Source organism: Myotis lucifugus, unplaced genomic scaffold, assembly GCF_000147115.1.
Source record: "Myotis lucifugus unplaced genomic scaffold, Myoluc2.0 scaffold_91, whole genome shotgun sequence".
Lineage (NCBI taxonomy): Eukaryota > Metazoa > Chordata > Mammalia > Chiroptera > Vespertilionidae > Myotis > Myotis lucifugus.
In genome coordinates, this window is record NW_005871139.1 from 2,232,833 (window position 1) to 2,259,161 (window position 26,329).

At 36.7% G+C, this 26,329-nt stretch overlaps 1 protein-coding gene across 4 annotated transcripts in view; it reads right to left on the reverse strand.

Annotated features, from left to right (window-relative positions):
- SENP1 (SUMO1/sentrin specific peptidase 1) overlaps positions 1 to 26,329 on the reverse strand; it is a 49,871-nt gene that overhangs the window by 14,390 nt on the left and 9,152 nt on the right. For all 4 annotated transcript variants that reach the window (XM_014458194.2, XM_023756307.1, XM_006091485.3 and 1 more), the window contains 9 exons: positions 23,135 to 23,294; positions 16,409 to 16,580; positions 12,867 to 12,970; positions 12,504 to 12,787; positions 9,608 to 9,662; positions 3,447 to 3,485; positions 1,906 to 1,990; positions 1,518 to 1,673; positions 202 to 333 (listed from right to left, as the gene is read on the reverse strand). In XM_014458194.2, the coding sequence (XP_014313680.1) occupies positions 202 to 333; positions 1,518 to 1,673; positions 1,906 to 1,990; positions 3,447 to 3,485; positions 9,608 to 9,662; positions 12,504 to 12,787; positions 12,867 to 12,970; positions 16,409 to 16,580; positions 23,135 to 23,294 (1,187 nt within the window). The remainder of the gene's footprint in view (positions 1 to 201; positions 334 to 1,517; positions 1,674 to 1,905; positions 1,991 to 3,446; positions 3,486 to 9,607; positions 9,663 to 12,503; positions 12,788 to 12,866; positions 12,971 to 16,408; positions 16,581 to 23,134; positions 23,295 to 26,329) is intronic.

Below are 26,329 nucleotides of genomic sequence, written 5' to 3' on the forward strand. Positions count from 1 at the left end.
GCTGCAGGCAGGTAGTAAGGAGCAAGGGGTCCAGGACTGCGAGAGCCCTGGACTGCAAGAGGGATGTCTGACTGCCACTTACGGGGGGATCGGGCCTAAGCTGGCCAGCAGACATCCCCCAAGGGGTCCCAGACTGTGAGAGGGACTGCGAATCTCATACACTGGCCTCTAGTTTGAACATAAAATCAGGTGCAAGATTACCTCATCATTGAGCCAATTCAGATGGTTTAGAGTTTGAATATCTTTTCGTGTAATGGTCAAACGGAATGCTTCACTCAGAACTTCATCCTGGTTCCCATTACGAAATACATTCTTTATCTCTTTCTCCATTTCCTAGAGAAGCAAGAGGTTTCAGAGATTAAGTATACATGGCTTCAGATACACTAGGTTTCTCCTAAGTCCACACTATCCCCAGATAATTTATCATTAATCAACTGTTTACTTTTAACATTTTGGTTTCTATTCCTTCCAGTAGTAATCTCCCTGATTACTTCCTTCTATCCCACCTTGTCCTCCCCCTCTCTTTTTCAGCACAACAGTTCAGACCCTTGTTTCATTTTATTCCTGCTATGAAATACAGTATTTCATAAGTCTATGAAAAGTATTCTAAGTCTATGAGAAGATCTAATTATATTTTTGATCTAAATAATTTTCTGAGAAATAGAATATTTCCCCAAAGGTAGGAAGAGCTAAGTAAAGATAGTCTCTCTTATTTTATGTCATTTCTTTAAAGGTAGTTTCTTGTAGAAACATTTTCCTGGATTTTTTGTTTGTTCTTTTTTAATGTAAAACATGGAATCCAATACAACTATAAAACATGTATTATACTCACCAGCTATGTGAGTTTCTCAAACAGTAGGCTAGATTAAGGAACAGATTACTTTAAAATGTACACAGACTTTATGTATTTTCTAAATTTTATACTGAGTTTTTATTACTTATAAAAAAAGTAAGCCTCAGCTTACTGTACATGAAATGAAACACACATTTATTAAATGCTTTTTCACTGAAGTTGCTAAAAGCCACCCATAATTCTTTCCTCAATGTGCAATAATCATTTAAAAATAAAGCCAACACTGGGCTGTAATACAAATGAAAGCACGAGTATGCAATACAATTTTTTCATTTTTTAAAATCTTATTTTTCAATTACAGCTTACATTCAATATTATTTTGTATTAATTTCAGGTGTACAGCACAGTGGTTAGACATTTATATAATTTATGAAGTAATCCTCCCACCATAAGTCTAGTACCCACCTGGCACCATACCCAGTTATTACACTATCATTGACTATGTTCCCTTTGTTGTGCTTTACTTCCCCTTGACTATTTTGTAACCACCAACTTATACTTCTTAATACCTTCACCTTTTTCACCCAGTCCCCCAACTCTCCTCCCCTCTGGCATATGCAATACAATTTAAATATCACATGTTCTATTACATTTGTGTTTTAAACTTGTCCAGAGAACTCTTTCTAAATACAACACTTGCTAGAACAGGAATTATATAATTTACCTCTGTGATTTCAGGAAATTCATCTTCACTATCAGTTAATTTACGACCTTTTTTTTCTGTTTCTTGGGCAATTGTGACAGGGATCTCCTTTTCAAGAGGTACACGAAGACGCAGTTCTACTGAATCATGTACTGAATGTTCCTGTTCCTGCAATCTCTGAAAGACAGAACTTCAGAATAAGTGGAATACAGAAATATGCTATCTCTCTATGTAAACTGATTAGTATTAGCTGAATAGACCAAGAACATTTAGCATTTATCACACAATGCTATGGTACCATACTATTTTGTAATTACAACAGCTTTGACCCCTAAATACAGATAACCGTTCAAATTAGTTTCAATTTGGATATGCTATTTACTTATAATCTTATCCCAATTCTTTTTACCTGGTTTTGAAGCTGTAATGCCAGTGCTTTTTGCTCTTCAATCTGGCGCCATCTTTCCCGTGCTCGAGAATCATAAACACTAGTTCTAGAAGTGAAAAGAAATGTGACACAAAAGCAGACCACTCTCTTAATATCAGCCCATTGTTGATGTACAGTGAGCATTAAATATGAAACCCTCATACACACAGTCTAAAATCCTGACACTAACTTATCACTGTAAGTGAAACCACATGGTGTTATTCAAATTTTCCTACTGTTTTTATTGAAATAGTGAAAATTATTAGTTTGTTGCCAAATATGAACAGGTGGCTTTTGCAGATATTTGTAAATGTGTAGTCTTTTTCTAAAAACATGCTTGTAAGCCCAGCCGGTGTTGCTCAGTGGTTGAGCATTGATCTATGAACCAGGAGGTCACAATTCGATTCCCGGTCAGGGCACATGCCTGGGTTGCGGACTTGATCCCCAGTAGGGGGTGTGTAGGAGACATCCGATCAATGATTCTCTCTCATTGATGTTTCTATCTCTCTCTCCCTCTCCCTTCCTCTCTGAAATCAATAAAAAATATATTTAAAAAAATAAACAACATGCTTCTAAGATCATGGAGAAAATTAAGCTTTATTTTGGAAACCCAAAAATGAGACTGAACCCCAAAGGAGAAAATAATACAAAATGTCATTGAGGTTTTAATTCAAATATTGTATTTATGAACCAAAAAAAAAAGAATATGGGTTTGTTTTTGTTTTTTTAAGAAAATCAACACTAGGGGGTTTGGATAACTTAAAGTGAGTTCTTAAAACTGGAGACTAAAAGCTTTTAGTGATTTTGCAAACTCCAGAAATAGAAATTAGTCAATAAATTAGTTTTATCCATGTGAAAATAAGGGCATTTATTTTCCTTTCTATACAATTGCTAATTTTGAAATATTCTTCCAATTCAAGTTAACTTCAACTATTATCCTATATAATAAAAGGCAAATATACAAATCAACAGAACCATGGAACCACCCGACGCAATGAGGCACACTGACCACCAGGGGGCATACGATCAATGCAGGAGCTATCCCCTGGTGGTCAGTGCACTCCCATAGGGGGAGCACTGCTCAGCCAGAAGCCAGGCTCACAGCTGGCGAGCGCAGCGGCGGTGGTGGGAGCCTCTCCCGCCTCCGCAGCAGTGCTAAGGATGTCCGACTGACAGCTTAGGCCATCTGACTGACAGCTTAGGCCAACTCCCCGCAGGAAGCGGGCCTAAGCAGTCAGTCAGACATTCCCCGAGGGCTCCCAGACTGCACAAGAGCTGAAGGACCCCCCACCCACGAGTGCATGAATTTCATGCACCAGGCCACTAGTAAATTTAATAAACATGAACATAGAAATGTCCCAATAGAATTAAAAAACCCCAAAACTTAAAAGTTTAATAAATAGCTATAAATAGGGAGTTTTTACTGATTAAACATAGGTAGGATGATTGGCTAATTGATTTCTTCTAACTAAAATTAGGAAGTGATGGAGAAGAAAAAAATGATACCAAAAATAATAACTTACAATTCTTTGATCCACAACTCTGCCTGGAAAAAAGTAGGACTATGGGTGGGAAAAGAAAAATATGAGCAGGAGGCTTATGAGAAAATTCAAATATTGTCAACAGAAAAACCAATCATTTAAATAATTTACAAGAATGCTTTACAAGTATTGAATAAATACAAGGACTAAATTACATAAAATTATAATTGGGAACTAAAGAAATATAAATGAGTCATTTGCATACATTTTCCATAATAAAATACACTTTACTGATTGCATGATAACTGATTCTTACAGAATGCATTCCTTGATTTCTGTCAAACTTCTGTATCCATAGCAACTTTGTGGTGGCAATTGACAAATGAGTATAGATAGGTCCAACATGCATGGTGGTTGATAGTTTCATTTATGTTAACAGGTAAGATGAAAGTAACAAGGACACATCATAACTTCAGTATTTGTCAATAATAATGTGAGCAGTTTCTTTGTTAAACCAGATAATAGTTTTTAAGTAATGGTAGAATTTATCTTCAATCTTTTGTACTATTCACAATGTAATCACTGCAAACATGACACACTTTTAACTGGCATTATTGACATTTTCTCCATCACTTTAAGGCTAGTCCATCAACAAAATAGTAAGTCAAGCACTGATTTGTGGTGTGGGAATTTTCCATGATGTAAATGCTCCCACCATGGCCCACTTCAACCTACCAAAATGACATCAATGAATGTGGAATTGGGAAGAGGTGTGCAATAGCACATCATTCTATAGTATTTCCACCATATAGATATGATACATGCCAATAACCTTAGATGGATAATAGTAAAATGAGTAGGAAATGATGGCTTTTGAATACTTATTACCTTTGTTTCCAATATTATTTATGTAACTGCAAGTTTATATAATTACATTTTGAAATAGTGGTTGTGTTTAATAACTAGCTCTCAAAATTCCTTGAAATTTAACAATTACCTCTTGTGAACTAGCTCCACAGCTACTCACTACTGAATAAGGGTGAATTTTTGAACTTGCAGATAGGAGATTAGGTTATGTCCCTGCTTTTATTCATGAGCATCAATATGATATTCAGGCACATTTTCATAAAATGCAGCTCTTCTAAGCAAGAACATAGCAGTAACATGCCTGACAAATGTGTCTTGTCCCTCGGCATGAGTGAAGAGGACTTCCCAAACAGATGAGGTCAGATCCAATAGAACAGGTTTCCTTCATGTCTGAGAAACTTTATGACTCATGTTCTTGGTCCAGCTCTGGGTTTTGCATCAATAGATATTCTGACATGCAAAGCTACCTCTCTTGTGCTGCATCCCACTGATTTCAGCAAAACTGCTTTTGTATTTGGACACTCTTGAAGCCAAGAAACCCTTCTGAATGTAATTATCATGTTATTGTTTTTACTTTTCTATTTTCTTCTACACCTGTACTATAGTTAAAAAGATGACCCAAAGTTCAGCAGAGAAACTAAGTTTAGCATAGCTCCTTACTTGCATGAGACCAACATTATGTGAAAGAGTACATCGCTTGTCAAGATAATACATTAAGCTAGAATGTTAGTCTTCCCAAATGGTTCAGATTGACAGATTTATTAATAATTTAGTCAAATCTTATGGGTTCTTAGACTTCTTGGCAGTCCATTTGAATCAAAATATATTCAACCAACAAACAAACAAAACAGAAACAAACTCATAGATACAGAAAACAAACTGATGGTTGCCAGAAGGGAAGGTGGGACTAAGAGGATGGGTGAAAGGATTAAGAAGTACAAATTGGCAATTACAAAACAGGCATGGGGTGTAAAGTACAGCATAGGGAATATAGTCAATAATATTGTAATAACTATGTATGGTGTCAAGGGGGTACTAGACTTATTGGGGGGAATCACTTCATAAGTTATATAAATGTCTAACCACTATGCTGTACACCTGAAGCTAATATAATATTGAATGTCAACCATAATTGGGGGGGGGGGGGGAGGGAAGCAGCTTGACATTTTAAAAAAGTATATTTGGAACAACAACATATTATATATATATTTTCAACCAAATCAAAGTAGATACTGAAATTCCCCACCCACAGAACAATCTAAATGAAACAGCTAATGAGTCAATGAATAAACCAAAACAAAGAATCAGCAACACAACTCCATTCCAAACATGAGAGATCAAATCTATTTGATGCAGCTCTTGCTGACAACCTGAGTGAATAATGCTTAGCAGAGTCACAGCCATGTTAACTGTAAGTCCTAGGTCTTGCTCTTCTCAAACTTCATCTCCTTGCCAAGCCCTAACTGAAGGACCTCTCACAGACACAAATGGAAGAGTAAACTCTTTTCCAAAGAAAACTTTTAGATACGTAGAACAAATAAACAAGCTGGGAGTTAAGAGACCTGGAACTCCTGGAGCTGTCCCTAATTACATTTTGTGATTTTGCGCAAGTCATTTCTATGAGACTTAGTTTTAGGACTTGTAAATTCTGGAGATTAGAGTCCCTTTCAGTTCTTAAATCTCTATGATCTGTCCTAGCTAAGGCAAGAGCATGGGCTCAGAGGGTATGCCTTGCTTCTTAGCCTAATTCTTGAGAATTAGTATTCCTAATCATCCTTAGGCTGGGGTTTGGCAATGAAAATGCTATTCTATTGCCTCTCCACCATCACTGAGGTTAATAAAGGTAGAACATAAGAGGAGGTGTGCAGTGAACAACTGACATAACAACCAACATAGAAAGCCACAGAGATCTGTGGCAGCAGTGAGGGGCTACTTAGTGTATGATACTAAAAACGTGAGAACACATAAATTGCACAATATAAAAAGTTGACAAGAATCACACAGAACTGCACAGTATTGGTTTATGCTATTCAAATTTGTCCACTTCCATATTAAAACATAAACTTGATGTGGACAAAATTTGTCTTTTGAATTTATTACTGTATCCTCTGCACCAAGAATAGTGCCTGGGACACAGCAGGCACTCAGTATTTATTAAATAAATGAATAGTGTAAGACAAGCACTTCTCTTCAATGGATCGAGGTATCTCCTGGCTTAGGAAAGCAAAATTCAGGGGGAAAAGCAAAATCTCTTCGCTTTTCAAAGAGTAAATTATACATTGTTCCTCATATAATTGAAGCATACAATAATAACTACAACTATTTACTGAACATCTACTTAATGTTCTATATGTAAAACTCTGCTCTATTAATTAAAACTCAATAATAGATAGTAAGGAATTATTACTCATACTATACAGAAAAGGAAATTGAGGTCCAGAAGGATAATTTGTCTTGGAAGAGCCAGGATTAGAAACTATGTCTGTCCAATTCCAAAGACTGTGTTCTTTCTATTATTGTAAAATGCCTTTTAATAAATCAAAACATTAAACCAAAATGAAGATGATAAATACCTGAGCTAGTCAAGAGAGCACTGCAGGCTTTCTGGGAAATTCATTTATTTAACAAAGATTTATTTACTAAGTGCCCACATTATGTACTATGATTGGCCCTGGGCGATAAATGCAAAGGTGTTAGTAACTAACAAGGTACAGGGATAGAAGTGCTCAAGGGATAGACTAATGCTACCTGGAGAAGCCAGAGAAAAAATAACACCCCCATCAGGTTTTAAAAAGCCAAGTAAGAGTTTAAGAAGTGGACAAGGATAGAAAGGGAATTCCAGACATAGAGGCATGAAATGGCATGGCATATTCTGGGAAATAAGGGCAAATCTTCACTGCTGGTAGGAAATTAAGACTAAAAAGCCAATCAACCAAGCCTGTGAGAGTAACCTCCAATTTCCATGAACAGTATTGTCTAATCAGTTTTACCCAGTGTATCTTTCTCCTTCCATCTCATTCTTCAGTTATTACTAGGAGAAATCCTTCATAAAGGAAAGGCAGACTTAGTGAACAGCCATTGCAGAACTGAAAGCACTCTTTACATGAGATCAACTTTTTCCCAAGAAAGAATTCCTACTTTTGTGTAGTACCTGTGGAAAACTTTTACAAATGCTTTATCTGTAAGTTAATCTTCACAACAATTCAAGGGTAAAGTATTAATACTGGCATTTTATTGATAAGGAAACTAAAATTCAGAAGAGTAACCTGTTAAAGTTACATGAAGCCTGGAAAAGACAAGCTCAGTACCCAGGTGTGACTCAAAAAAAAAATAAAAATCCAAACTTTAAAATCTCCTTGAGAAACCATAACAAATAAATAATTTTTTTAAATATCTATGTTTAGAACACAGCGGAGAACTGCAAAGAAGTAGGGGGACTGAGATAAGAAAAGCACTTTATTATCTCTAACCTTCTCAATAGAAAACTGATACTATTACCAATGCCATATATGGCAAGGACATAGCAATCTAAGTAGTAACCTATTGGATTACAGAGGAAGAAGTACTCAATATCTCCCTGAGGAGTCAAGTTTCATATAGAAGATCAAATCTGAATTGAGACTTAAGAGATAAGAAAGCACCACTGCCAGATAGACAAGTTGAGGTAGGAAGGACATACAGCAGAAAGAATACTGAATATGAAGGTAAGAAAATAGGCATCATATTATAGTTCAGCATATAATAAACACATGAAAGAGTCCCAATTTCCTTATGGCTTTTCTCACCTCCATCATGTCCCTTGGCTGTCACCTTGCCAAGACCATCCTAAATAACGCCCCTCCCGCCAGGGTATATAATTGCCTGCTTTATTTTTCTTTCACAGCATTTATCATCACCAGACATGTATTTTTATTTATTTGTTCACTATTTGTCCCCCACTCCTCCCCTTACACCATCTACAGCTAGAATGCAAGCTCCATTTTTCTTATTAAATGCAAATTTTATTAGTGTACTTTAAAGCAGATATACTGGGTAAACTACATAATATAGTCACCATAATACTATCACTTTGAATTAGTATTACAGATACTTCTAACTACTTAATTATTTTCAAAATATATTCCAATATTTAAATTATGTTCAGTTAAGTGTACTTGAAGGTTTGCAGCATTCTGCATTATTTATATTAGAGAAAAAGCAGCCGGAATCAACTTGCTCTGGCATTCCATGATTTGTGTTTGTACAACTCTAACATAAATTTATACATAGCTATCAAATGGATACTCTGGCTATGCTATAATTTAAAAATTTTAGCCAAAACCGGTTTGGCTCAGTGGATAGAGCGTTGGCCTGCGGACTGAGGGGTCCCAGATTCGATTCCGGTCAAGGGCATGTACCTGGGTTGCGGGCACATCCCCAGTGGGAGATGTGCAGGAGGCGACTGATCGATGTTTCTCTCTCATCGATGTTTCTAACTCTCTGTCTCTCTCCCTTCCTCTCTGTAAAAAATCAATAAAATATATTTAAAAAAAAATAATAATAAAAAAAAATAAAAATTTTATCTGAATTTGCACCACAAAAAGTTTATTGGTTTCTTTATACTAGGAAGTGTCTTATCTGATTATTCATGTTCAATATTTGTAGACCACTTACTAGAGCTGCACACTTTTTAATTAAATAGAAGTGTGTAGATTTCAAGTCCCCCATGCTACCCCAGTTCACTCTACCCCTGCTGCATTCCTGGAAATACTCTAGATTTGAATGAATCAAATTTTCTAGAAGCTAAAGGGTAAAGAGCAAGGGAAACTGGATCAACATAAAACAATACCATGAATGTCAACTGCTTGAGAGAAGAGATTTCATTTTGTTCATTGCTGTTATCCTGTGTCTGTACAAGCAACTGGCACACAGTAGGCTATTAATAAGTAATTGTTAAAGGAAAGAATGTGATTGGAAGCGGGTTTATGAAAAAAGTGCTTTGATTACCACACTAAAAAGTCTGGGCTTGCTTCTCTGTCTGATAAACCACCCTTGAGGGAGTTTAGTGAATGACCAGCTATGCCTTTTAGATCACTCTGGTTGAAGAACAAAGAAGGACTAAAGAACAATTCAAAGAATGGACTAGAAAACATGGTGGAAGATGGAATGAAGAACAAAATGGAAGCTGGAGAAAGGAAGACTACTTAGAAAGTCATTGAAATAATTCAAACGACACATGACAGAGGTCAATACTGCGGCGATTTAGAGTCAATTTTAGTTTTATATTATGTAACGCATAGTAAAGAAACTAATTAAAGGGGGGATTATGTTAAAAATGTGCTTTTTCCAAAGTTTACCTGGGAGCTGGAGTCTGGGAATCTTGCACTTTGAGTAAAATCACAGAGTCTGATCCTAAACAAGAAACACAAGAGCATATTATTACTGATAAAACTGCAGTTATACATCTTAGATGTCTGTGGCTTAAGTTCCCATACTTTGTTACAATCTATTTTCATAAAAACAACACAGCATAAAAATAAAGATAAGGTGGGAGAGAGAGAGACTGAGCCAAGAATAGGGCTTAGTGAAGAGCTTGCCCCACAAATATAGTAGTTACTCTGAAATACAAGTATACACTGAGTGGCCAGATTATTATGACCACTCCATCAGTACTTCGTTGGGCCACCTTTTGCCTTCAATACTGCAGCGATTCTTCTTGGCATTGACTCCACGAGATGTTGAAAGTTGATTCGAGGAATCTGACACCATGCCTGATGAATAGCACTGTCCAGTTCTGTGAGATTTGATGGTTGTGGAACCAGCTGCCTGATGGCTCTTTAACTTCAAACCACAAATGCTCAATTGGATTGAGATCTGGTGATTGTGGGGGCCACCTAAGCAAGGTAAAGTCTCCCTCATGTTCTTGAAACCACTCCTGCACAATATGAGCACCATGGCATGGCGCATTGTCTTGCTGGAAGAAGCCATCTCCATTGGGATACGCCATCAACATGATAGGATGAACTTGATCAGCAACGATCCTTAGGTATGTTGTGCTATTCAGACGCTGTTCCACACGAATTAAAGGGCCCAAATCATGCCAGGGAAACATGCCCCAAACCATAACACTGCCCCCACCAGCTTGAAGGGTTGTACTCATGCATGTGGGGTGCATGCTTTCATGCTGTTTCCACCAAATTCTCACTCTGCCATCTGCATGATGCAACTGGAAACGTGATTCATCGGACCACATGACTTTTTTCCAATGCTTGACTGTCCAATCCTTGTGTTCCTGTGTGAATTGGCGATGTTTTATCTTGGTAACTGCAGACAGCAAAGGTGTTCGAACAGGCCTTTGACTTCCATATCCCATACGATGCAGTGTTCGGCTAATTTGTCTACAAACGTCAGGTGGTCATAATAATCTGGCCACTCAGTGTATATGGCTTCAGCCTCTACTCCTGGGCTATGCCTGTTTCCTGAGATTCCTCTTTCTATTCCTGGGAAACAAGAACATGCCAAGATATCTCAAAAGTCTTTAGCTCATGAACTACCATGAGACTGAACAAAGTGAAAGAGCAAAGGGGAGGGAGAGGTAAAAGGGATGGAAACGCAAAAAGAAACAGCTATAGGAGAAGCAGTTGAGTCAAAAAGTACAAACTCTATCATTCTATCACTTAGTTTCTGTGTTGATAAAAGAAAGAATCATGTCCTTCTAAAGCACTATGATTAAAACCTTATTTATAATATTTATTAAATAGTACAAGTAATTGAACAGTTTGATGTAATACATCTGTCCCAGTTTAGTTTTACCTAAGCATCGGCCATACAATGTATGCTTCTGAGGTTAAAGGCTTTTTAAAAGAGTGATAGTTCTTGGTAAATCACCTCAAAAAATTTAATGTAAGTTTTCATGAATATGTATAGCTATATAATGATGCAACAATTTTAAACCCCCAGTGAGAATTTTAAGAAAGTGAGGAATAGATTAAAAAGAAAAAGATAATCAAATGACCTAAGGAAGGATAGTCTTCGAGATGGATCTATCAAAAGATCCCTAATGTTTAACCATTTAACCTAAAATTTATTTTATAAGTAACATACCTAAATACATACCTTAAATAACTACTAGTATGTAACATACCTAAAGAAGGGCAAACTAAGCAAAGAAAAAAATTATCATAGCAAAACCTTACTTAACTAGAATGCTAAGGGACAGAATATTTTTATTAGCTGAAAGTTAAGCAGAAAACTCTTTTTGTTTCCAAAACTTGCTGACGACCATTCTAAAATGTATAAACCTATTATCCAGGTTGTATATTAGCTTATTAAGAACTTTTACTTCAATACTTAATTGATTTACTAAAACAACTAGAACATCAGAGTACAGATGACACTTCAGATGGGTTTGTACAGATGGGTTTGAACCGTGCAGGTCCACTCATATGTGGATTTTTTTTTCAATAAATACTGTAAATGTATTTTCTTTTCCTTATGGTTTTTTTAACATTTTTTCTCTAGCTTACTTTATTGTAAGAATACAGTATATAATACATATAACATGCAAAGTATGTGTTAATCAACTCTTCATATTATCTGTAAAGCTTCTGGTCAACAATAGGCTATTAGCAATTAAGTTTGGGGGGAGTTAAAAGTCATATACATGGGCCCTAACTGGTTTGGCTCAGTGGACAGAGCGTCGGCCTGCGGACTCAATGGTCCCAGGTTCGATTCCGGTCAAGGGCATGTACCTTGGCTGCGGGCACATCCCCAGTAGGGGGAGTGCAGGAGGCAGCTGATCGATGTTTCTAACTCTCTATTCCTCTCCCTTCCTCTCTGTAAAAAATCAATAAAATATTTTTTTTAAAAAAGTCATATACATGGATTTTCGAGTGCATGGAGTGGGGGTGGTCAGCACCCTCTACCCCCCATGTTGTTCAAATCATTATAAAATACGAGAAACAGAAAGTACTGAAGTCTTTGGGCTTAATGAACTTTGACTCCAGACGCTGCTTCGGAAGTTAATCTTTTACATACTATATAAAATCATTTGCATTTCCATATAAGAAAAAAGTTACTTATAGGTTTACCTGTAGCATGGCTAAGTGAATTATACGTACTTAAGGTATTTCTATGTTAACTAAGTTACATGTGCATTACAACCTTGCATTATAATTCATAGAGCCAATAAATTGGCTATTAGGAAGTATAATTAAATTATATTGAAAATATGGCATACAATACCATTTTTACCTTTGGATTGTGTATTTGAAGCTGATGAGTTATCTGGCTGATGTGGAAGAGAGTGGTGATGTTGGAGTTGATGGAGTAGATCAGAATCTTTGGATCCGAATGAAATATCTGGCGTATAAGACGATAAGGGAAACCCACTGTGAGACGGTTGTTCCTGGGTAGTTACAATGCTGGCAGATCCAGAGGATGAAGTATCAGACCCAATAATCTGAGTTGCACAAGAGTTTCCATTTTGAAACAGTGTGTCTTGTAAAGTATTCCTACTGGAATTAAGACATCGAGATCTAGCAAGAGAAGAATATATTTCAATATCATATAATGCATGCAGAATTAAATTCATTTGAAATATGTTTTGTGACTCACAGGTGTAAAGGAAAATGTGTGGTGGGTTTGGCTACAGAAAACTGTTTCCCTGTGACCATCTGTAGCAGCTGTCTGTAAATCTCTCTTTCTTCTTCTTGAACTGTCTGTAAAAGAAAAAAAAAAATCTAATCTTAAACACATTCAATGAGGCCAGTGTTTCTCAAAGTAGCATCTAGATTCCCAGAAGCCTTGCCAAAGCTCAGGCAGAGTCCACAAGGTAATTAAGAATTATGGTTGACTAAGGATATTCTAGAAAATGATATAATACATATAAGAGGAGTTTAGTGAAATAAATTCCAGATAGTAATTCAGAGAATTGTGGGGCATATATGTAAATAATAGTGCAAAGAAGCTATAGAATATGAAACCAGAAGGCCAACAGGCAACTATTTCTGAGTCAACTGACAGAGTCCCAGAAATAAAACATTTGAGGACCTCTAAATTAAGATTCTAACAAAACCCTTGGTTCTTGATACCTGCTAGGAAAATCACAAGGAAGTAATCAGAACAGTCAAAATCTGAGTGCAATAACTTTCTAACAATTTTCTACTCCGTTAAATTTTTAAGAATGCTTTTTTCCGGAGATGGTTTTCATCTCCAACACATATTTATTTATTTTTCTTAACTCCAAAAACATAGGGAAAGCACATGCTCCATAAGATTCATTCATTTATTTATTGACTTAAATACCAACTATGCTCCAGTCAGTAGAGTTATTGCACTGAAAAAGATAAAGTTCCTGCTCTTATGGAGTTTACCTTACAGTTAAAGGATTGAGAAACAAAACATTAGTCAGATAGTATGAACAAAATTAAAGATAAGAAAATAATAGAAAGTGATGGAGGGGCAACACTGAGAACAGGTAAGACTGCTCTTAAACTGTGATATTTCAACAAAAACCTAAATCAAGGGAGGAAGTCAAAGCAATTTATAAGAGTATTTCATACAAAGGAATAGCAAATTCAAAAGCCCTGAGACAGGAATGTGCTTTGATGTGTTCAAGGAAGAGCAACGTCAGTGTGAATCAAAATAGTAGTAAGAAATGAGGTCACTTAGCCCTGGCCGATTTGGCTTAGTGGATAGAGCGCCAGCCCATGGACCGAAGGGTTGTGGGTTTGATTCTGGTCAAGAGCAGGTACCTTGTTTGCAGGCTTGGTCCCCAGCCCCAGTGGGGGTGTGTGCAGGAAGCAACCAAAAGATGTGTCTCTATCTCACATCGATGTTTCTCTCTCTCTGTCTCTCCCCTTCCCTTACACTCTCTCTAAATATCAAAGGAAAAATATCCTTGGGTGAGGATTAACAACAAAAAAATACATAATAATTTTTTTTAAAAGAAAAAGAAATGAGGTTACTTAGAGAAAAACAGATTACATAAGGACTTGTAACCATGGTAAAGCACTATTCTATATAGATCCCCTAGCAATAAGCTGCATTCACTAAATAATATATATACCCAGTGTTTTTCTTCCTTGAAATCTTATATACAATTTAATACACACACCAATCTTCACAAAACAATTATAATACTTTGTGCCAGGGCTAGCAGCATCTTGCATTGTGCCATTTCGATATTCACATAAGCATTTTATTTAGCTACAAGTGTTTGTTAAAGACAGAATGAACTAAGCAATAATCTATACAAAGGTAGAGACTAAATTTTTCTTTCTTGATTTTTTTTTTTTGCTACAAATTTGAAATTTGTCACTCCTTCTACTCTGAACATCTCTCACTCTAGAATGATTTAAGAACCTCCTGTTTTTCCTGTTTCTATGATTACCCTCTATGGTAGAATAGCTAGTGGTTCTTTTACAGTATTTATTTCATCTTTTTTAAAATATATTTTTATTGATTTCAAAGAGAAAGGGAGAGATAGAAACATCAATGAGAATCATTGGGCTGCCTCCTGCATGCCCTCTACTGGGGATCGAGCCTGCAACCCAGGCATGTGCTCTTGACTGGAATTGAACCCAGGACCCTCCAGTCCGCAGGCTGATGCTCTATCCACTGAGCAAACTGGCTAGAGCAATGAGTCCATTTTGTAACTGTTGCTCAGCTCTTTTCACATACACTTGCCAGTTTGTCTATCCTTTTCCTACTATGATTTACTAGTCCTGCCACCTTCTGCTTGAGTATTTTAGAATCCAAACTTCAAACCAAAAAAATTTATAGCATTTTTACTAAGTCACAAATAATTAAGTCTTGCCACCTAAAATATCTTCATTACCAAATTATATAATTATTCTTGACTCCACAATATGTAAGCTGCAATGGGCAGGAACCACATCACCAGGTTGTATAACAAAAAAGCACACTGACTAGACTCCTTCAGAAGACCGAGGTTGCAGGCTGGCCAATTAATTACTAGTTGTATGACCTCTGATTTTTACTTTTCAAATCTGTAAAATGTAAATATTACCTCATTTCTACCTGTATCACAGGGTTAAACAGATTCAAAACAATAATACATGTGGAAAGCACACTGGAAACTCTAATGCTATATAAATGTAAGGTCATTATTACTCATTTGTATCTCCACAGCAATCAGTACAAAGCTGAGATGCATAAAAAATATTTAACTGAAGAGGTATAAGCACATTTCCTATAGTATAAATTATCTGCTATTATGGCGTTTATCTTACAGTTAAAGAATTGAAAAACAAAACAGTCGATAGTATGAACAAAATTAAAGATAAGAAAATAATAGAAAGTGATGGAGGGGCAACACTGGGAACAGGTAAGACTGCTCTTAAACTGTGATATTTTCAGAATTTTTTTTCCTTTAGGTTTATTGAATAAATATAACAACCCAACTATCAAGAGAACATCTTTCTTTTGGGGAAAATCTATGATCTCAAAGATCTTACTCACAATGAAAGGATAGAAATTATTTAGCTGGCTTCTTGATTTTTCTTTTATATTGAGAAAAAATTGTCCTAGTAAGAAGTAAGGGTGGCCTAGCCGGTTTGGCTCAGTGGGGAGAGCACTGACCTGCGGACTAAAGGGTCCCAGGTTTGATTCCGGTCAAGGGTACATGCCCAGGTTGCAGGTTCAATCCCCAGTGGGGAGCATGCAGGGGGGGCGGCCAATCAATGAGTCTCTCTCATCATTGATGTTTCTATCTCTCTCTCTCTCCCTCTTCCTTCCTCTCTGAAATTAATAAAAATATATATTTTTTAAAAAGGGTGGGTATTTAATCAAATCCAGCAAGGTTAACAGTTTTGCCACATGAAACAAGTTTCCAAAGGGTCCAAAAAAGAAAGAAGAGAGATAGTTTGATGTATGAGAAGTATTCAGACAATAATGAAGATTAAGTCTACTATCCAACAGGAATAGAAGACAGTAAGAAAAATAACAAAGTCCTACACTAAAATATCTCTTCAATTTCTTTAGAACAGATACCAGCATTCAAAAAGAGTAAGAAAGAAAAACCATAGAAAAGATTAAGTAAATGGAATGGTTAATAAACATCTAAATTGGAGGGGAGAAATGGCTGAATGTAGGCAAAGATTCTAACCGTAGCTCTTGTTGCAGGTTTTCCTTACCTCTTCTGCTGTACTAACATGTCGCCTCTGAGTTTTCTTGGGGCTCAAAAGGTTTCGACGACATGAACCACTCCAAGATGGACTTGGAACAGATTTAATAGGAAAAGATTTTTCATATGCAGACACGTGGCAGTGATGGTTTGACTTTCCCGTAAAACTGTTTGATAATCCACTAAAACAAAACAAAAAAAAGTTTGTAAGAAAATCTAACCCAGGTATTATTCCACTTTCATAAAATAACAACAACACAACAAAAATTAGCAGGTAGAATGACAGATATACCACTTAAGGGAAATATACAAAAAATGATATATGGGTTGCTGCATCAGGCTCTGCCACTTAAGAGGTCTTAGATTGCCAAACTATATAATTCTCAAACACCTAAAATTGTATGTCTCAGCTTCAGGATCTATAAGTTCCTTTAGTCAGGAACTACATACTTGTGTGGTATAACAGAAAGCATATCATATTAGACCCCTTCAGAAAATCTGAGTTCTAGGTATACTAACATACACAATACACTTCCTTTTTACTCCTCACATCCCCCTGCCCCAAGACCTTTGGAGGGAATTATTTTAAGCTTAAATTTGCAGAGATGGATAAAACCAAAGCCTCTCAACAAAGCTTTTAAACTGAATTTTAACATTTCCTAAAACACCAACAGAGGGCTCCCATCCTTCATTAAAAACAACCAGATGCTTTTATTAGACTGTAACACTCTCTGTGAACTCTCCTCTGGCCTCACTGTGTACCTCCTTTGAAGGAAATTTTGTTTTTGCTTCTTTATATTATTTGCACCCCAAATAATGTGAAAAGTTGGCAGGAAAAATAGTTTTGTAAACTCAAACCCAGTCTTATCTCTAAGGACAGGTAAATAATTTAAAATTTTTTAAAATTTGCTCTTTCTCATTTATTGTTACCAAACAAGCCTTAAGTATTTGCTATCAATATAATGAATTTTCTTTTGTTTTTTTTTGGTTTTTTTTGCTGAGAATGCAAAATAGAGTTACAGAGCTGACTAAACTGAATTCAATAAAATCAACTCTTTAAATCAGTATATGTGGTTTGGGCACAAATGAATCAGACTAGGTCTAAAGAAAATAAAAAAACACATATACTCTAACTCTTCAAATTCTAATGATTTATTTCTATGTGTGTTAGAGTGGAGAAAGGAGCAAGGACTCAGAATTTCAGGAACTGGCTTATTTTCTTAGGACGGGTGGATGCAGCTAGGAAAAGATGGCAAGGATGATATAATTTGTTTGGTGAAGATATAATGAATTCCCCTCAATGTCTTTTGTATTTATGTTTCCTAGAGAGTGTATTGTATCTATGCTTTTAATAAAAGATTCTTTTTTCTAAAGAAACAGTAGAAGGTCATCTTGAAATGCCAGACAGCAAGTGTACTACCAACAATTAACAATGTTGGGTCAGACACAGAAGTAAGCTTGGACTCCCACTGGCTAAAGTTGTAAGAATGTAAGCATCAAAAAATGATTGTAGGGCATTAAAACACACTAAAGCCATAGTGACACTAAAAAAAATAAAAGAACAAAAAATATATATATTTGAACCACTTGAAGTGGCTATTAAAATAAACTTTCTTGGGAGAAACCAAGATGGCAGCATAGGTAAACACCGGAAATTGCTGCCTCCCACAACAAATTCAAAAATACAACTAAAAGACAAAACGAACATCATCCAGAACCACAGGAAGGCTGGCTGAGTGGAAATTCTACAACTAGAAGGAAAGAGAAAAGCACACTGAGACTCAGAGGAGGTGCAGAAGTGCAGAGGTACGGAGGCGCACGCGGCAAGGGCTAGCAACTGAGGACGTGGCTGTCTTTTTGAATCGGGAGGGAGTCACAAGCCCCCAACTGAACTCCAGTTCCGGGTGAGTCTCTGGGGACCCAGACTCATACGGGGAGAAACTGGACTGTCTGGCAGCCGGCAGAACTCAGAACTCAAGGGCGGCTTTCTCTCAAAGGTGCTTGCAGCCATTACCAGGACACTGAGACGCGGTGCCCCTTAGGGCAGAGCTGAGGATCAGCCATAGCTGCTTGCTCCGCCCTGCTGATTCCCTGAGACCCCGCCCCACCCGAGCTGCAGCAGAGGCTTTTGCAAATGAATGCCCTGGCCCTTTGCAATCTGAAAATTACCTAACAAACTGCAGCTGGGCCAGACAGACCCAGAACTTCCAAGAGAAGGCCCAAGGCCCCACAGCAGCTTGCATTGCTTCACAGCTGGGCCTCATTTGGGCACTCCCAAACCCCAAACAAGGAAGGGGAATCTGCATATCTCTTCGTAGCTCCTGCTGGGTAGCCTCAGGCAGAGGCTAAATTAGCACCTCCTTAGATCCAAGAGCCAGTGTACCCAGTGGTCAGAGTGAGACATTCCAGATTATAACTCCTCAGATCCATAAGGGACACACTCAGGGGGCAGACTCACTGAGCACCAAAGCCCCACTGAAGCAAGTCTTGCCCCAGAAGGGTGTCTTCAGCACAGAAGTTCTCCCTCTGCAGACACAGCTGACTCTCACAGCCAATTGGCCTGGAGGTCAATTCCTCCCAGTGATACCTACAACAATCAAGGCTTAACTACAACAAGACTGTGCACAAAGCTCACAAAGGGGTGCACCAAGAGTGTCCACCTCAGGTAATTGGGGAGGCTGAGCCACTGGGCCCTATAGGACACCTAGCACACAAAGCCACTCTACCAACACAGGAAAGCATAAAAAATGTGGAGACAAAGAAAGAGGTCAGAAATGGAGGAAAGCAAACTACTGGATATAGAGTTCAAAACCACACTTTTAAGGTTTTTCAGGAACTTTCTAGAAACCGCCGATAAATTTAGTAAGACCCTCAAAAAGTCTGGTGAGACCGCCGACAAATGTAGTGAGTCCCTCGAGGTTATGAAAAAGGACCAACTAGAAATTAAGCATACACTGACTGAAATAAAGGATATTATGCAGAGTTCCAACAGCAGACTAGAGGATCCCAAGAATCAAGTCAAAGATTTGAAATATGAAGCAAAAAACACCCAACCGGAAAAGCAAAATGAAAAAAGAATCCAAAAATACAAAGATAGTGTAAGGAGCCTCTAGGACAGCTTCAAGCATACCAACATCCGAATTATAGGGGTGCCAGAAGATGAGAGAGAGCAAGATATTGAAAACCTATTTGAAGAAATAATGACAGAAAACTTCCCCCACCTGGTGAAAGAAATAGACTTACAGGTCCAGGAAGCACAGAGAACCCCAAACAAAAGGAATCCAAAGAGGACCACACCAAGACACATCATAATTAAAATGCCAAGAGCAAAAGACAAAGAGAGAATCTTAAAAGCAGCAAGAGAAAGAAACTCAATTACCTACAAGGGAATACCCATACGACTGTCAGCTGATTTCTCAACAGAAACTTTGCAGGCCAGAAGGGAGTGGCAAGAAATATTCAAAGTGATGAATACCAAGAACCTACAACCAAGATTACTTTATCCAGCAAAGCTATCATTCAGAATTGAAGGTCAGATAAAGAGCTTCACAGATAAGGAAAAGCTAAAGGAGTTCATCACCACCAAACCAGTATTATATGAAATGTTGAAAGGTATCCTTTAAGAAGAGGAAGAAGAAAAAGGTAAAGATACAAATTATGAACAACAAATACACATCTATCAACAAGTGAATCTAAAAATCAAGTGAATAAATAATCTGATGAACAGAAAAAATAAAATAAAATAAAATAAAATAAACTTTCTTTGGCCTATCCGGCTTTGCTCAGTGGTTAGAGCGTCAGCCCTTGTACTTAGGGGTCCTGAGTTCGATTCCAGTCAAGGGCACGTTCCTCGGTTGCAGGCTTGACCCTTGGCCCTGGTCGGGTGCATGCAGGAGGCAACCAATCCATGTTTCTCTCTCTGTCTCTCCCCCTCCCTCTACTCTGTCTGAAAATCAATGGAGCCCAGCCAGCGCAGTTGATCATTAAGCTATGAACCAGAAGGTCACAGTTCAATTCCTGGTCAGGGCACACGCCCAGGTTTCAGCCCCATCTCCGGTAGGGGGCATGCAGGAGGCAGCCAAGCAATGATTCTCTCTCATCATTGATGTTTCTATTTCTCTCCCTCCTTTCCTCTCTGAAATCAATAAAAATAAACTTATTTTGAAAATAGGTAATAAAAAAGGAAGATCTAATCATATATCCTGCCTTCCCAGTAGGAAATGTATTTCAGAGTCACCAAATAGCCCCAGCTAATGAGGAAGAAGAGCTCTTCTTTAGCAGAGTGCCAATTAATAAGTGTAGGAAAAAATGATAAAATTAGAAAAATATTATCTCATTAACTCTAGTAAAATTATTATATGTTCTGAGGAGGCCCAAAGGTACAAACTTCCTGAACTAGAGGACAAAATGATGATGTTATGAAAAAGAAATCTATAAAATCCAAACAAACTTCCTATTATAAAATGTCATAGGAATGTAATGTACAGCATGGTGAATATAGTTAATAATACTGTATTGCATATCTGAAAGTTGCTAAGATTAGATCTTAAAAGTTCTCCCACAAGAAAAAAAAATTTCTGTAACCATGTATGGTTATTGATGTCAACCAGACTTATCATGGTGATCATTTCACCATCGAATCATTACGTGGTATACTTGAAACTAATATGCTATGTCAATTATACCTCAATTTAAAAAAAACTGTTACCAGATAAGAGTTATCAATTGAGATTAATAACTATTAGAGTGATATGAAACTGGTCATTCATATAATGCCAAGTAACATCATTTAGATTACATTCTAGTCACAAGGGGGAATGAAACCTAACTGTACAAATAAGGACGAGACTATTATCTCTCTAATCCAGAGATCAATCCATTATCACTAATGACAGGAGAACCAGATAGAGGTTTCCTAAATGTGAAATAAGACAGCATCACCTTTTACTCAAGACAAAAACCTAGTTTAGAAAAAATACAGAGAATGAAGGACAAAATAATGATGTTATGACAAAGAAATCTGTAAAATCCAAAAAGTGAGACATTCTGCAGAAAAAAAAAGTCATGTCACTAATAAAAGGGGCTGTTCTAGATTGTAAGAGACTGAAGGGCAATAACTACCAGATGCAATCCTAGATTGGATACTGGTTTGAGCAAAATTAGCTGTAAAGGATACTTTGGGTCAACTAGGAAAATTTAAATATAATTTAGTTAGAGTATAAGATAAAATTTACTGAGTGGTAAAAAGGAGATGATTGAAAAAACAGATTAACAAAAGAATATGCACAGTATAAACTCACTTTGGGGGGAAAAAGTGTGTGTAAATGCAGAGAAAAAAGCTGGAAGGATATATACTAAAATATTACAAAGGTGATCTCTGACTGGTGGGAATGCGAGGCTCCTATTTTTTATTTTTGCTTATCTGCATTTTCCAATTTTTTACAAAGCACATGTACTATTTTTGCAATAATGTAACTTGAAAAAAATAACAGTATGGCAAAAAAAGCAACCTGCCAAGAGACGCAATATCTTTAATGAAGACAAATGATATTATATATTTCATCATCGTATACATAGCATATATATTATGCTATATATGAGTAAGAGATAGTGAAAGAAGAGCAAGCATAGGAAAAGATTTGGAAGGAAATACACTAAGGGAAGGAGAATGAGACTGTGGGTAGTGGTCATGGGTCTTTAGTTTTATGAGTAATGTTTTAATTTTGTGAATGTATTCATGAATTCAGGTATAATTGTTTAAAATATTAAGAAGTGGGAAGATGATTCTGAGAGTACTGACACATGTTTCCACAGTCCATGTGCCAATAATCATAAAATAAAATAAAAGCCATCTTATTGGTGGCTTTCAATCAACACTAGAAAGCTTAGCCTTGACTAAGCAGGAAATTAAATGATATAACATGCCTAAAACCCATCACTCCTGTAAAATTTAAGAAGTCATAAATACTATTTTAAAGAATAAATATTTTACTTATATAGTAAAGCGCCTGATGGCAAAGCTTCTAAGCCAAATTTCATCTGCCTTTAATAATCAGTATAAACTTGGTGAGAGGACAGGTAGGGCTTATGAAGTTGGACTAAATAGTAAATAGGAGCAAGTACTTTGTGACTCTATTTTCTAACAGAAATAGCTTATGTCTAGATGACTAAGGCCATGAGGTACAGAGCTGCCTTGGTTTAAGCAGTCTCTGTTATGTAAGAGCTCACAACATGTGCTAGTTTATTTGCTACGTTAGCAGATACTGGTTTTCACTTTGAGGTTCATAATAGCTATATAGATCCTCAAGGGTCCTAATATACGCATATCTACCAAGATTTCCCTCAAAACTCTCCTCTAGCCCAGCCGGTATGCACAAAGAAGTCACTGAATGATTCCTGGTCAGGGCACATGCCTGGGTTGCAGGCTCAATCCCCAGCAGGAGGCAGCCGATTGATGTTGATGTCCTCATCAATGTTTCTATCTCTCTCCCTTCCTCTCTCTAAAATCAATAAAAATATATCTTAAAAAAGCTCTCTCCTTTAATATGATTTGGCTGTCATTAAAATTCAATACCAAGTAAAAGTTGAAAGTTTAAAATGGACTTGTCCATATCTCTATGGTTTAAAGTTCAAAAATGGTGTTACTCTTTTAAAATACCAATGTAACAACTATCTTATAGCCATTGCCTCTTATATCGCAGAAAGGGCTTATGAACTAAGCAGCCAGAATACCTACCTTGAGGTCTTTCGGGTTTCGAGGTAAAGACTTCGGCTGTTTCTTGATTTTTGTGAAGTTGTACCTGATGCTGGAGTGGAATTTCTCCACTGGCCATTTGCACTCTGACCAAAGGTTCTTAAGTCTCCTGAGCCAAGAAAACTGTCTGAGGAAGGTTTATCTAAAGGAATAAAAGTTTGAATAAATTAAATACCTACTGTGGTTCTCCATTTGACTGCAACCATGTCCAACATTGAATTCTAAAGTAATGTGGCATATTACCATGTCTCTCATGGAAGATCCCAGTCTCAACTGCCAGTAAAGTCTGCAGTAAGGGAACTTCTACAAACTATAATTGATTCAGCCATACTAACCTGAAAATTGTTGAAGGAGCTGAATCCTGCCACAGCCATGTGCCTTATCTGCATCAATGTGACTCCGTGGTGTCCACCAAAAGTCAACATTTTACCCCAACTATATCTTGCAAGCACTCCCAGGCCTGGGCCTGAAAGAAGGTAGGCCAGACCAGTAAGAAAGCAGGTGGAGGGCCAAGAATTGTAATTCAAATGAACAACAGTTATTGCTTAATAAGCAGCTGGTATCTCCTGTTTTTAATTACCATGTTCACAACTCAGAGGCTCTCTCTAAGAGCAGAGATAACTTAATTGCTGCTTATTCTGGTCAGTTTATGGCAAGAATGACCCATCATGTTCATCTGGTTCTGATATGGTATCTCAGTCACTTAATGCCATAATCAACAGACATATCAATACTCCAATGCTTTCTGCTGCAATCAGGCTAAGAATTATTTGTTTATTTTTTTTGAATTTTCTGACTTGTGGCTTACAAGCAAGGATAATAAATTTTTTTTCAGTTGATCAGGATTATCAGAATTCAGGGTAAATAAGATATAAAAAAAAGCAGCAGTCAGGGTGATATTAGTACCAATTGATTCACCAGTGGATAAACCTAATCTAATAATTAAATTTACTTTCAAAATGAATGTCCCAAAAAATGTATACACACACTTTGAAGAATTATAAAGGCGATGTTTACTAAAATACATTGCTTTTTCAAAATTCAACTTAAAGTATGTATACATTTTTTTTGACACCCTGTATTTCCAAGTTTCAGCTAAGAACAGAATAATTTCTATACCTTCCTCTCCTAATCATCACGACTGGACAATTTACATGCCTTCAAAATAACTTCAGATGTTAGGCTATGGAACTCTGAGGAGCATCAGTGGAAAAACGAGAATGATAATTCTCTGCTTCCTACATTTTTTGGTCTGTCAATATCACATTGAAGATCCTCTTTCAAAGCATATTACTATAGGACTTTTAACATTACATATTTATGTTATTTAAAATATTTAATGTAGCCTTTGATATTCTCTCCACAAAGTATGGCAGCTGACAAAAGTATAAGTTTTGTATTGTGTTGTGTGTGTTTTTTCCAGTTAATCAGGATTATCAGGATTTAGGGTAAAAATGATATAAAAAAAGCAGCAGTCAGGGTGAGTGATATTAGTACCAGTTGATTCACCAGTGGATAAACCTAATCTAATAATTTAATTTACTTTCAAAATGAATTACAACCTTTCTCCTTTGTAATCATTACCTATGCTTCGCATCTTTTACCATTACTTTCAAGATAGAGACATGAGGCTAATGAAAATGAGTCTCATTAAAGGACCAGAAAATTATCTTCAAATTAAATGCAAAGCAATAGACATTTTTGTCTCTCATACTTTTTTGCTAAAATTTGATTAGGGAATGATCTCACTAGAGATGTCTACCAAAAAATGAAAATTACCCTGACAGGTGTGAAATTTGAGATTAAGGATAAACTAGAGTAGCCTTCTCAAGGGCATGTGACAGAGACCTCAGCTTTAAAATGCAAGGGAAAGGCACAGAATCAAGCAGTCTGTTTAACCAGAATAAGGTGGTTCCATCTTTACTCAATGAAATCACTGAACAGTCCTCTACTGCTGATGTGACCAAACAAAGATACAGAGGGACCAATGATATAAGACACTCATTTTTTGGTGATTTAGCCTGGTTTTCTGTCATCATTAAGAAATGAGACTGCCTATGCCACAAATAAGATTACTTATCATGTGTATATAAACACACATAAAACTATAAGAAAATATAACCAAATTTTAATTTTGGTTGTGTTCTAATAAAATGATGGGCATTTTCCTACTTTTCTCTATTAATTCTCTATAAGAACAGGCAGTATTTTTATGGGTATCTTAAAAAAAAAAAGTGTATCAGCCAATCACTTACTATGAAAGTAACCAACAGTATGTAGTTCCTGCTTTCCTTGGGATTTATTTAGTTATTATAAATAGCAGGATGCTTTAAATCATTTCATCTACTAAATGCCAGTTTGGCAACCTAATTTAACATATTTTCTAAAGAGAAGACATTGATAAAGATTCTAAGCATGAGCAAAATCATTTCTTCTTTGTTTAGGGTTTAAAATGTTTTAATTTTCTATTCAATTATACTCTTAATCAAAGAGGTCCTGAAGCCTGACCAGCACTAAGTTATTAAAATGAAAATGCTGTGTTTTTTCTGTTTTCTAAAAATTTTTTTAAAATATATTTTATTGATTTTTTATAGAGAGGAAGGGAGAGGGACAGAGAGTCAGAAACATCGATGAGAGAGAAACATCGATTCAGCTGCCTCCTGCACGCCCCCGACCAGGGATGTGCCCACAACAAAGGCACATGCCCTTGACCGGAATCGAACCTGGAACCCTTCAGTCCGCAGGCCGATGCTCTATCCACTAAGCCAAACCGGTTAGGGCTAAAAATTTTTTTAAATCAATGTTTTTAATAGTTAAATCTTAAATGGATTAAGAAGTAGATTTTTAAAAGCTTGATATGCTTCTCTGTCACATGCCATTGAGAGGGCTTCTTGTATATCAAGAGTCAGATCCAGTAAAGCAATAAACAGAAAGCTCCAGACCCTACATTCTAAAGTTTGGGATTTTCCTGTGTTTGTTTTCATTTTGGTGGAGAAAGGATAGCAGGTGAGAGAGGAGACAAATACCAATACAGTCAGAATGAGAAAACTAATGCAGGTAAACTTGGGACCCATGTCTAGCACAATTAAGAGGCAAAGCTCGAAGTGACTGACCATAGAAATCAATATGGAGATTATCAGAAAATAATACATCCAAAGGAGATAGCAGAGACAAAAT